This window comes from Haliaeetus leucocephalus, unplaced genomic scaffold, assembly GCF_000737465.1.
Source record: "Haliaeetus leucocephalus isolate CR32 unplaced genomic scaffold, Haliaeetus_leucocephalus-4.0 Scaffold656, whole genome shotgun sequence".
In the NCBI taxonomy this organism is placed as follows: domain Eukaryota; kingdom Metazoa; phylum Chordata; class Aves; order Accipitriformes; family Accipitridae; genus Haliaeetus; species Haliaeetus leucocephalus.
Genome location: NW_010973092.1, coordinates 12,431,436 through 12,443,853, shown reverse-complemented (window position 1 = coordinate 12,443,853; position 12,418 = coordinate 12,431,436). Strand labels below are relative to the sequence as shown.

Sequence of the window (12,418 nt, the reverse complement as noted above, 5' to 3'; positions counted from 1 at the left end):
TGCGGGGCCGAGCCCGGGCTGGGCTGGACGTGTGAAAGGAACTGTACAGAGCACAGCCCTGCCGCATGCCACCGCACAGCAGGGGCATCCCCCTCCCTCCGCTGCAGATAAGCCTTGGTGCCGGCACAGAGCTAGGACAGCACGTGTGGCATGTCCCCAGGACACGCTGGGGCTCCTCCCTGGGCACAGAGCCCTCCCATGCTGCATCTGACCCCCATACGCCTTGCTGTGTCGGGTACCCCATGCCCAAGGGTACTGAGCTCATCCCCATCCCGTGCCCTGGGAGCCCAGCAGCCTCACTGGGAGCCAGCACGGAGCCGGCAACTCCTGGTCCCCACCACCTTCTGTCCCCTCTCCCATCCGCATGGCCACACAGCCCCTGCTCTCGGTGGGCTGGCTTTGAGTGAAGCACAACTAACTGCTGCCATTAAACAAACCCTATAATTAGAAACCAGGTTTCCTAAATGAAGTGAAAAATGTAACGTTAGCCTCTGTTTGTTCTCTGGATGCTGCTCTCTTGTTCCATGACCCAGAGGGGTCATGCCCTGTGGTTTCTGAGAAGCCTTAATAAGGTAATGTTTAGGAGGTTACTATCTTTACAACTCTTGTCTTATTACAACTCCATAAGAAAAACATTTGGGGCAAAGCAGGATTCCTTGGCGCGGGTTTGTTTTTGTTACTCCTTCTCTAAGATGCTGCCCAGCGATCCCTCCTCATGGCAGATTCAGTTTCAGTATCTCCACAAAAGTGATTTTTTTTTTTTTTTTTTCCCCAACCCCCATCAACCTCCAGCCCCCTTGGCTGGGCGTGAGGGCCCGAGTGGTCCCGGACAGCCAGGACAGCCCCGCTCCCGTGCCAGGCAGGTGGTGAGGGGACCGCTGGCTGCCATGCAGGGGGTGATGCCACAAGGCAGCGATGGAGAGAGAGCCCCCGGGGCAGGCTCTGCGGGGCTGCTCCCACCTTCCCGAGAGCCCAGGGAGCAATAAGAGAAACCTCTCTCCCATGAGACCTGCTAACATCCAAACACACTGAATAGACAGCCTTTTCATCTGCTGCCTGACATCAGAGGGGGCTGCTGGGGGGCAGGCGGGCATTTCTGAGCCTGTATATTATTACACCCGAGAGCAGGCAGTCCTTGCCTCCCTCGCCCTCATGCATGCACCGTTTCCGTTGCAGGGGCAGGACAGTGTGATTAATGGGCAAGCTGGGCTGGAGCAGCTCTGAAGGTGACCTTCAGGACTGGCCTGTGCTGCTTTGTAAATCCCTTCTCTCCACGGACTGCTGAAACAGCAGCATGTAGGAACAAGGGATGGGGACCAGGGCAGGAGACTTTCTGCCCTGACTTCAAACCACCAGTTCCCCCCCGGTGATGACTCGGTGGCTGCGTGCCCAGGGCTGCAGGGAGGAGAGGTTTGACTTGAGCATGACCTGCCAGGGCGGACGTCAGTGTCACCGCTGAGCTTTCCATTTACCTCCGCCTTCTGCATTGCCCTGAGAAACTGGGAACTTGGATGCCTGCCCACAAGCAAAAGCCACCAAAGCCCTAAAAATAAGAGGCTTTCTCCTCGCAGACCCAGAGGGCGTCACTGCCCTGGAAGCACATCTCTGGGAGCTCCCTCCAGCCCCGTGGCCTTGCAGGGAGGGCAGCAGGGATGGCTCCAGGCTGCTCCTACATGGGGCTGGAGGGCCAGCCCTTCCCGTGGCCAGGAGCTGGGATGCAGAGGGTGTCCTGGCAGGACTGTGTCTCACCTTTGCAATCCAGCACGAAATGCAGCCACCCCTCCAAAGCGCTCAGGGGTTGGTGTCTGACCACCACGTTGGCTGCCTTAGGCTGCAGGGGGAAGCAAAACTGAGTTATTTGGAAACCAACATTTCCCACCCGTGCTGTGTGCTGGTGGGCAGTGGAGCACAGCCAGTACAGGCTGAGGCCAGGAGCCCAAAGGGCTGGGGAAGGCAGGAGGGTAAGCGTGGGGGAGCAGGGCACAGGGCCAGGTGCCCATCAGGTTTGGTAGGCTGACGGGATCTGTGCCTGGGTAGTGCCTCGGCGGTTCCTGCAGCCTCCCTGCCTGGGGAAGACCACAGCTCTGCCCTGCTCCGTCCTATGGGGAGCTGGGGCTGCCCCACGCAGAGCACCCAGAGGGGTCCCGCTGGGATCAGGGTCTGTCCCTGCTGTGCCCTCACACCGGTCCCACCCCCCCGCTGCCATAGGGTGAGCCAGATGTGGGGCAGCAGGAGAAGGGAGCCGCCGGGGCAGCTGTCTGCACTGCGCCGGGCGCTGTGCCGGGCAGGGGCGGAAGGAAGCGGGGGTTTCCAGCACAGGGAGCGGGAGAGCAGCCTTTTTCCATCAGGTGCTTCGTCTCCAGGAGCAGAAAGCAAAAGAAAACAAAAAGCAGGAGAGGAGCGGGGCAGGAGGAACCTGTGCATCTGGATCGTGTAACCAGCAACGTGCTGTAAACGCTGGGCAGCTGATGGATGCGCCGGCGGGGCCGCAGCAGGATGTGCTGGACGTGCACCTTCCCTCCCGCCCCGCCGTCCTGGCGCTGCCGGCAGCTGCTCTCCCGACGCCTCTGGCCCCCCCGTAAGCCTCCTGCCTAGGGCTGGGCAGGCTGGGGTGCTGCTGGCCCCACGGCCCCCAGCCCCAAAGGACAACCCTGCACAGCTCTGCCTCCCGATGCCAAAGCCCGGCTATTATCTCACACGTGTGATCCAAAGCGCGTGATTTACAGACAGCCCAGAGCATCACCCAGCTCCCCATCCAAGAAGGCAGAAGGGCCGCCGAGACAGCTGGATTAGGGTTATATGAATAATACTGTCCTTGGATGCAGAACCCAGGTGTGGCAAGACCCCAGGCTGCTGACAGCTCGTCCAGCCCCTCTCACAGCCACCACAGTCACCCCTCCTGCCCACGGCACCTCAGGGTGGCTCTGCAGCCGCAGCACCCACATGGGGGGGATGCCTCTTCCCTCCCACGGGAAAACCCTTCCTACCAGGGAGGAGATTCTGGAGACAGTGCCGGCAACACACGGGCATCGGAGGAGATGGGTCCATGTCCCATGACAGCTGTCCGGGGGAGGACACCCACCCCGTTCGATGCCAGCAACGAATTCCTGGCCACCCTCGCCAGCCAGGCTGTGGCTCTGTGTTTATGCAATGGCAGGAGCCGGCAGAATTAAGCACTTTTTGTTTTTCCCTTTTTTGAGAACGAGGAGTTTTAATTCCCACCAAACAATGTTCTTTTTCCAGCAAGCTTAAAATAAGCCTTTTTGGCCCAGGCGTCTGTGGAGCCACTCAGGCGCTGAGCGGGCCTTTGTGCAAATATGGATGTGAGCACCGCGCTGCGCTCAGCCGGGTGCTACCTGCCGGGGAGCCGTGGGGGGACACGGGAGGTCCCCGGCCCCAGCCCTCCTCCCTGCCGTGGCGTGGGGCTGGCTCTGGCGAGGCCAGCTCACTGGAGCATGCTTACGTTTGATGAGTGGAAAATGTTGCTCACGCAGAGATGGGAGGTGCCGTGGCTGTGCCGGCCGCTCCCACCGGCCCTGGCCACCAGGTCCGTGGGTGTGTGTGCTCAGGTGTGCTGGAGCCTGATCCCAGCACGGAGGATTCGGGCTCAGGAGCAGCCTGGTGCCCAGAGAAGCAGCTATGCCCTGTAGTGTGGCACCAGCAGTGATGCTGCCCACTGCCCGCCACAGGTGGAGGTGACCACAGACCCCCACGCCAGCAGCTCCCGCCCTGGCAGGGCCATTCCTTCTTGTGAAAAAAAGCAAAAAGCTATTTTCTGCCAGGGTGGGAACTGTGGTCTGATTCCCCCCATTCCCCTACCTGCAGCCCCTGTCGTGTTCTCTGCCACAGGCTCCCTGGCCAGTGCATCCCTCCTGCCAAGCAAGGCATGGCACAGCACAGCTGCCCCGCATCCCTCTACCCCAGGAGCTCGGGCTTGGCTTGGGGCATGGCAGCAGGTTCTGTGATGGTGACCCTGGGAAATATGTGCCTCCGTTTACTCAGGGCAGGTAGAACCTATCTTCACAGCACCTCCTGCCCTGTTTGGGGGCCTGTTCCCACTCTCCAGGCTCTTTCCATCCAAGTTTCCTGTGGCAGTGGGGCAATGTGGTGGGGAGGTAGCAGGGATGAGCACATACAACACCCAAAAGCACATTCCCCTCTCCCCCCCAGGTACCCCAATCCAAGGTGAGCCACACGGGGGATTCCAGCCCTTCCTGGCCACCTGCTCCCTTGCCTTCCCGCATGGGACTGACCCCAGCAAACCCCACTCCCACAGGGGCAACACCACGGCTGGCACGGGCACATGGATCCCACTGGCTGCCCTGTCCCAGCCGGGAGGCAGGGGCTGGCCATAACCCAGCCGCCCACGTACCCCAGCCCCTTCCCTTGCACGAGGCTGGTGGGGAAAAGCCACCCATGCCCGCCCCTGCCTCCCCCAGCTTATCAAATTTGGCCATGTCTGAAAAGCCCTGGTTTCCTTTTCACCAAAAAAGATCAAAACTGGGTAATTGGCTGCCGGCGCAGATGCCTCTGAGCCTCTCTCATGTGTAAACAGCATTGCCGAGTGCTGACACAACGCAGGCAGCTGCGGCACACGCAGGCGGCCGGCACCCTCCGGGCTCCCTGGGCCCAGGGCTGCTCACTGGCCCTTCTTGGGGGATCATGGAATAGGGGGTGAAATTGCTGGGGTGCAGGCAGGGGCTGGCTTGGCACCCCAGAAAAAGCTGGTGGTGGAGGGCTGGGCGCTGCCGTACCACCCGGTGCAGCGAAGCCAAGGTGGCTGCAGGACCCCTGCTACGGCGAGGTCCCCTCTGCCAGGTCCCCGAGGTGACAAAAGGGACATGCTGTGCTCAATGCACAGCATCAGACCTTACCCGAGGGGATGGCAAAGCCCCTGAAATGCTGTTCTGGGGCTGTTCTTGGAGATGTTAACGTGGGCTGGGGCTCCCCTGTGGGTGGGAGTAGCCGGGCTGTGTTCCCTGCTGCATCCCGGGGATGGTGGGGCTGGGAGGAGGAGAGGGGTGGTGTGAATTGGGGGTGCAGTGCGTTTTACCCTGTTTGGGAGTTTTCTAGAGGCCCAGTTCATGGACTGGGAAAAGGAGGTGGAAATTTCCCACCGCCCTACAAATCACAAGGGCCTTCAAACCCCTGGGGATGTACAGCAAGTCGGGAGGCAGAGGGAAACTCAACATCTAGTGCTGCCCCAAAAGGTGGTAGTGCTGGGGAGGGATGAAAGGGGAGGCAGAAAACACCAAAGAGAGGTGAAGCAGCCCCCCAGTGCCGCCCGGCCTCCGGGGGCAGCAGCCCTAACGATGTAAAGGGCCCCTCCAAAGGAGCGGGGCAGATCCCGCCGTCCGTGACCGTGGGGAGCAGCACCGGGCACCCCCCGGCTCCCGCGGCCGTGGGGGGGGGGCTGGCAGGGGAGGAGGGATGGAGGGAGGGATGGAGGGGAGAAGGGATGGAGGGAGGGAAGTTGCAGAGGAGGGATGGAGGGAGGGATGGAGGGGAGAAGGGATGGAGGGAGGGAAGTTGCGGAGGAGGGATGAGGGAGGGATGGAGGGGAGAAGGGATGGAGGGAGGGAAGTTGCGGAGGAGGGCTGGCGGTGCGGTTGGGTGGAAGACAGCACCATCGTGTGGCACAGCGGCTGCCTGGCCGCGGGGACGGGGACAGCCCAGGGCAGGGGGCTGCAATGCCGGGCTGCTGCAGCCCCCAGCCCACGCCCCGGGCCAGCCCCCTCCCGAAGGAGGCCCCTTTTCCCCCCTCCCCGGGACGAGGCGTCGCAGCCGGCACCTCCCGTGCCTCAGTTTCCCCCACCGCAGCAGCCTGCATCCCAGCGCTTGGCCCCGGGAAGCCGGGGCAGCACGGCGGGGGCAGCACCCCACCACCAACACCCGCCACCCTGCAGCTCTGGGACCCAGCCCCAAGGCCAGCTGTGAGCAGAGCTGGGCTGTCCCCACTGCCAGGGGTTGGGGACGGGTTTGAGGACAGCAGGAGGGGAAGGGTTTGGGGACAGACAGACCAGGGGTCCAAGAAGTGATGGCTGCCACAGCCTCACCGCTGGGCAGAAGGGTCTGGTGGCTCCTAGGGACAGCAGAGCTGGCAGTGGCACACGGATGACGGCACAGGCCCTCAGCTGTCCCCACAGAGACAGCAGGACAGCCCCAGGCTACCTGCCCACCTTGCTGCCAGCGCAGGACATATCCCATCCCCGGTCTTCCCGCAAGCCCCTGCTCCTCCAGCCCAGCAGCCACGTCCCTCCTGGCCCCAGAGGGCTGTGACCACGCTGGTGGCACCACCAGAGCCAAACCCCCTCCCTGGTGCAAGGTTTTGCCCAGCAAGCCCCTCCGGGCTGCCTGGTCCAGAGGGGACCCACCACCGTCCACAGCCACAGCCGCAGGTGGAGCCAGCACCCGGGGAGAGGCGGCTGGTGGCCGAGTCCCAGACCACGCTGGCCCCTCGCCCTGCCGGCGCCGAGGCTCCCTGGCACCTCGGGGACCGGACACACCTCCGGCAGAGCGGAGCCGGGGGCTGAGGCTTTCCTTTTTTAGCTCCCCGGCTCGCTGGTGCCAGCCACACTGCAGGACGGCAGCCGGCAGCCCCTCCACGGCGATGGAGCGGGCTCCAAACCTGGTAGGTGACTGCATGGCAGCTAACGGCTTGCTCCTCGTTTTTCTTCTTTAATATAATTATTTGCACGCTTGTTTATGGGTGGCTACCTAGGTTTGTTTGCTTTGGAGATGCACGCTGTGGCCTGCCAGGCCCATCGCTCCCATGCCTGGCACGGTGAGGATGCAACAGCCTTGGAGAGCAAAGCCGTGACAGTCCGACCGGACAGTCCGGCATCAGAGGGGGAAAACAGCCCCGCTGAGCGGTCCCTGCCCCAGGGCACCGCACACCCATGGGAAGGGCTGCAGGACGGCGGGCAGGGTGCGGGGCTGCCTGCGGCTGGCTACAGAGACACGAATAGCAGGGAGCAGCACTACAGAAAGCAACTTTGTTTGCCGCTGGGCAGCGTGCCGGGTGTCAGCACACCGGAGCTTGGCCCTGCGAGGCCGGGGGGAGAAGGAAAGGAAAAAGCATCTTTCTTTTCTCTCTCACCGTCCTCGGAGCACAGAGGGAGGGAGAGGAGAGTTTGGATAAAGATGCCATTCTTGACTGTCTCATCTTCAAAGCTCCTTTAAAACCAGAGCCTGCCCAGGTACAGCCTGAGCCGAGGGTGTACCCATCCCTCCCAGCACACAGCTGCCTCGGGGTGGACAGGGAAGGGACCGGGCACGGCTCGGGCAGGGGCACTTTGGGCAATGCAGATTGCCAGCTGCAACCAGGGCAAGGGACTTTGCAGCCACACGCATCCGCTGGGGCCTGTGCTAGGGGCTCACCACAACCATGTGCCCACCAGCCCTGCACACTGCCCTCACGTGCTTCCACGGGTCTTGCCCACAGGCCAGCGTTGCCCTTTGGGGGTTGCACATGCCACCCCAAAGTCAATGTGGTCCTGCCATCAGCCAGTGACCCATGGGAGGTAGGGGAGCTCCCCTTCTGTGCCAGCCCTGCAGCCCAGGCAGCCATGCACCATCCTCCTTCCTCCTCAGCTTCTCCTCTGCATCTTCACCTTTGCCATGGTCCTGGTCCCCGAAGCGAAGGACCAAAGCAAGGCAGCGAAGGGCAGGAGAAGGGGTCTGACGCGGCCCCCCACGGCTGCCCCTGCCCTCGCCTGGGCTCTGGACGACCCCTATACCACCATGGCAGACTACGAGCGCAGCATCCAGGACATGGTGCGCCAGCTGAGGAACAGCTCTGAGCCAGGCGACACCAAGTGCCAGGTCAACTTGAGGCTCTGGAGGTCCAACCGGAGGAGCCTGTCCCCCTGGGCCTACAGGTGAGCTTGGGGCAGGGACCTCGGGGACACGCATGGTGGCTCTGTGCCAGCAAGTGCCGCGGTGGCCACGGCTCCAGCATCATGGGGCTGCGGTTGCTGCCGGGGAGCGCAATGCAATGCAGCATCCCATTTCACCCTGCGGAGGCATTGCCCTGCCTGTCCCCAGCCGCCCACTGCCCCCCATCTCACCGTCTCTCCAGCATCATCTTGCTTTCCCTCTCCTCCAGCATAAACCACGACGCAACACGGATCCCGGCAGACATCCCTGAGGCCCGATGCCTCTGCACTGGCTGTATCAACCCCTTCACGATGCAGGAGGACCGCACCATGGCCAGCATTCCCATCTACAGCCGCCTGCCCGTCCGCCGGCTGCTCTGCCAGGTGCTGGATGAGGTGGGGCACAAGCCTTCTGGGAAGAAGTGTCACAAGAAGTACCAGATGGTCATGGAGACCATCGCTGTGGGCTGCACCTGTATCTTCTGAGGCTGCAAAACTAACCCCTGCAGCTACCTGTGGGCATCTAACCAGCTTGCTCTTGCTTCCTGAGCTTGTCCAGCCTTCTCGGAGAGGGTCACCAGCTGAGCATCAGGGTGAGAAGAGCCCCTGTGCAAGGCGATTCCAGCTCCAAGAGCTCCCCAAAATCCCCCTGCAGACTCCATCAGCCTCAGCCCAAGCAGCCACTTTGGGGACACCCAGTGCGGGGGCAGCCCCTGCAAGTCACCCAGCTACGCAGTCCCACGGCCGGCCTTGCAGCAAGACACTGCCCCGAGCCCCCTCACCTCCAGGGAGGAGCTCAGCAGGGCAGGCTGGGGGAGAGAAGGAGGCAGCTGCCCGCCAGTCCCTCCGGCTGGGCAGGATCAGGGCTCCTCCCTCCCCAAAGTCCCTGTTTGCCTTTGTTCACTCCATCGGTGCAGCAGCTTCGGGAGCACCCAACCCTCCACTGCCCACCTACAAGTTCCTCCGCGCTGGGCCAGGCAGCCCAGGGAGTGGGGCAAGCGGACGGTGGTTTGGCAGCTTCTGAGGTCTTCAATAAAGCGCATTGCTGGCCCCCGTCTGAGCCGCCCCCTGCCTCGGCCCATCGCGCTGCCCCTCCGGCCCTGCCTGCCCGGGGGTGGGTGCTGCCCAGCCTTCTCCCGGCGAGGTTCTTCCACCCCCCAAAACACAGCCGAGCCCCAGGCTCAGGGAAGCCTGGACACCCCTGGAAACAGGGAGCACCCTGCAGCAGGCACCTCTCCCTGCAAGCCAGGACCTGTGACAGCCCACCCTGCACGCCCATTCCTGGGGTGCTGGGCCAGCGAGCGGGGCTAGGCTCCATGCACGCACGGCACGGGAGAGGCCATGGGACATACTGCCCCAGCCGGAGCCAGCCTTACCACCGAGTTTCCTGGGGAAAAAGCCAGGAAGGCAGGAGAGGAGAGGCTGCCGTGGGAGCCAGGCAGCTCACTGCGGGGGGATCCATCTGCTGCTGATGCCAGCCAGCCTCATCCTTGAAAGCCCCCTCAGGTCCCTCTCAAAACCAGATGCATAGTGACCCTTTTTCACCAGAAAAGGCACAGGTTCCTTTCCAGTAGAGCCTGGGGAGGGGTAACAGGGAAACTGAGGCACGTGGCACAGACACACAGCAACACTGGGCAGGACTCTATTCCTGAAGGCGACACACGTTCAAGTCATGTGGGACACAGCCTGTTCCTTCTCCCCCAGCCCCAAACCCCCTGGTATCCCCCAGGCAATAAATACTCCCCAAGCTACTACACACAGAAGCTTCCAGCCCACCGCCTCCCGTGGGTGTCACAGCTCGGTCTTCACCTTGTGCATCAAGTCCTTCTGGTCAATTTTGTCCAGGTCCTGATGCCAGCGGTTGTAAGCCAGCAGGGCCACGTTTTTGGCTGCCACTGCTATCATCTCCATGGAGCTGGCCACCCACTCCACGCTGCTGAGGTAGAAGAGGTTTTCGTGGAGCATGATGGGCGGGAGGGACTTGGCAGCATCGTAGCGGGGATACGCCGGCCACTCTGTCACCTGCACCGAGTAGTAGGACCTGAAGAGGGTTTTCAGCTGCTGCTTGTCCAGCGGCTGCTGGGAGAGGACACGCCACACCGCGGCCTCCTGGGGCTGCTTGCGACGGAAAGCTGCTGAGATGTTGACAGGACAGATGTTGTCCATGGCATTGAAGAAGAGGTCAGGGGTGTCAGTGGTGAGGATGCTGGCGAAGGGGAAGAGCTTGGGGTCGGGGAAGCCGAAGTAGGAGGAGTTGAGGTAGCCATGCACCACAGAGGTGACGGAGGGCTGGAAGGCTCCGGGGAAGTCGGCGATGGGCGGCTCAAAGTTCTCAAAGGTGAAGTTGCTCCTGCTGGGGTGCAGGGGAGTCGTCACAACCACCATGTCATAGAAAGCTGAGCCATGGCCTTCACCACCCTCATAGTGTACCTGGTACAGGGCTCTCCCCTCTGAAAAGAGATGGTGGACAGTTAGGAGTAGCCCTGAGCCCCAAGAGGTATTGCTTTGGCCCCCCTTTTTTCTAGCATGGCCTCCATCCCCTGGTTTTCCAGTACACACCAGTGCTGGACCATAGCATCTGATGGTTATGGATGAATTGCTGATGCTTTAGGTCAGTGGAAAGATTTTATCAAGCCTGTGGGAGAAAGTTTCCAGCCTAGTTGCTGGAAAGTTGCCCAGCCTAGTGGGGCAAGGAGAATTGGGGCAGCATAGCCTACCCCCCAAGCCCCAGCTACCCAGCCCTTCTGCTGTGCTGGACAGGGGAGCAAGCCTGCAACAAGGCTGATACCATAGAATAGACCTGAGGGACCTCAGAAGGGAGAGAGTGGAACCTCAGGGCCGAGATCCGTACCACAGGGCCCCCACCACATCAGACAAGGGAAGGAGATGGACAGACTCTCAGACCCTTGGCCACATGCTTTACCAGGACCAGGATGCTCTCCAGTCTCCCAACACTGGCTCTCTGCCCCAGCATCCCCACGCTGCCACCACCAACCTCCTGCCCTGGCACCCCCAGACCCACGTCCAGGCCAGCAGCACCCAGAGCAGACCCCGTGTCCAGGCTCACCTGAGCTGTGCAGAGAGACGCCCGTCACCCTGGCCGGGATGACGTTGGCTTTGGTCAGCTTCAGCAGACCTGAACACACCAGCTTGTTGCCTCCTTCCACTGCCCAGGTACTGCCCTGGGCCCCCGCCAGCGACATGGCTCCTGGGGAGAGGAAGAGGAGGGTGGCTCAACAGCCTGCCCACGGAGGGGACGCCAGGAAGGAGAGTCACATGGGGAGGAGAGGGAGTCCCCGATTTAACCTGCAAAGGCGGGCACCAGCACCGACTGCCCGTAGCTGGAGCGCAGGACGGCCGCGACGATGTCGTCCACGAAGCGCTGCGTGACGCCCACCTCCAGCAAGGACTCGGCCACTGAGCGCTGTGTCATGTTGACGAAGGCATCACCCCCCAGCGAGCGCAGCATCTCCTCCAGGCTGGAGAAGGCGTAGCCGTGCGCCTGGTACTTGTAGATCCTGGAGGGGACAGGAGCACAGGGCACCCGGTGATGCTCCGGTGCCAGGGAAGACCCCCTGCGTCCCCCCAGCCCCGCAGGCTCTCCTACCTCATGAACTTCTCCATCACCTCCTCCACCCACATCTGCAGGCGCAGGAAGCTGATGCCATAGTGCCACCAGAGCCGGAAGAGGTTGAGCAGGTACCAGTCAGTCTCCTCCAGGACGAAGTGCTCCCCGCTGAATATGGCACTCTTCCCTGCCACCTCACGCCGGTGCTTGAGGCCTGCAGGGAGCAGAGGGGCCCCGGCCCCGCCGGGCTGGCATGCCTCCCTGGGGCTGGCCGGCTGCTGGGAAAGGCCAGCGCCAAACACCGCCGCGGTGGGGATGCGGGCAAAGACGCTCTTGGAGGAGCATCAGGGAGTGTGAGACCCCAGGGCACTGGGACCCCAGGGAGATCCTATATGTTGAGGCATCCCATGGAGCTGCTGCTGCCTACTGGGACAAACTGGTGGGAGTTTGTGACACCACCCCCCCCCAATTCCACCAGGACCCCTCGCCCTGATGATCTGCTGCGCCACCCCATCCCTTTCTCCTCCAGGGGACAACAGGGCTGGGGCGCAGAGACAGCAAGAGGGTGACCGCACGCCTGGGGTGCCGAGGTGGACTGGAAGCAGCCCTCCCCGCTGCCCCAAGCGCACGGCCCGGAGGGCACCCCAGCCCCCCCGGCTCAGGGAGGGAGTCCCTCCAAGCGCTTGGGGTGCCCGCGCTCACCCAGGATCTTGACGAAGTCCAGCATGTGGAGGCTGAGGGCGTGGATGGAGGCTCCCCTGCTCTCGTACTGCTGCTTATTGACGGTGACGGTGGCCAGCCGCCCGCCCACGCCCGCCGGTTCGTACACGTCCAGCTGCACCTGCGGCCCGAAGTGCTGCTGCAGGAAATAGGCGACGGCCGAGCCGCCCAGCCCGGCGCCCACCACGGCTGCCGGCGGGAGAGGGGCGAGGGCGGCCGGGTCAGCAGCGCGCCCCGAGAGAGCAGGGGGACG

At 62.7% G+C, this 12,418-nt stretch overlaps 2 protein-coding genes across 2 annotated transcripts in view; one reads left to right on the top strand and one right to left on the bottom strand.

The window, feature by feature from the left end:
* The first annotated feature begins 6,610 nt into the window (after nt 1-6,610).
* On the top strand, nt 6,611-8,363 carry IL17B (interleukin 17B). The gene is made up of 3 exons (XM_010579081.1): nt 6,611-6,631; nt 7,594-7,880; nt 8,108-8,363. Exons 1-3 carry the CDS (start codon nt 6,611-6,613, stop codon nt 8,361-8,363), a joined length of 564 nt encoding a protein of 187 aa, XP_010577383.1.
* Nucleotides 8,364-9,505: 1,142 nt separating this feature from the next.
* Nucleotides 9,506-12,418, bottom strand: part of PCYOX1L (prenylcysteine oxidase 1 like) — an 18,819-nt gene continuing 15,906 nt past the window's right edge. Inside the window, exons 4-8 of the mRNA XM_010579080.1 lie at nt 12,148-12,354; nt 11,485-11,659; nt 11,184-11,395; nt 10,945-11,085; nt 9,506-10,327 (exon numbers count right to left, since the gene is read on the bottom strand). Coding sequence (XP_010577382.1) covers nt 9,669-10,327; nt 10,945-11,085; nt 11,184-11,395; nt 11,485-11,659; nt 12,148-12,354 — 1,394 coding nt within the window. The 3' untranslated portion in view covers nt 9,506-9,668. The remainder of the gene's footprint in view (nt 10,328-10,944; nt 11,086-11,183; nt 11,396-11,484; nt 11,660-12,147; nt 12,355-12,418) is intronic.

Coding starts and splice junctions, on each gene's coding strand:
- IL17B (XM_010579081.1), top strand. CDS start 6,611: ATGGAGCGGGCTCCAAACCTG. Junction 6,632..7,593: donor TGGAGCGGGCTCCAAACCTG/GTAGGTGACTGC, acceptor CTTCCTCCTCAG/CTTCTCCTCTGCATCTTCAC. Junction 7,881..8,107: donor CTGTCCCCCTGGGCCTACAG/GTGAGCTTGGGG, acceptor CCTCTCCTCCAG/CATAAACCACGACGCAACAC.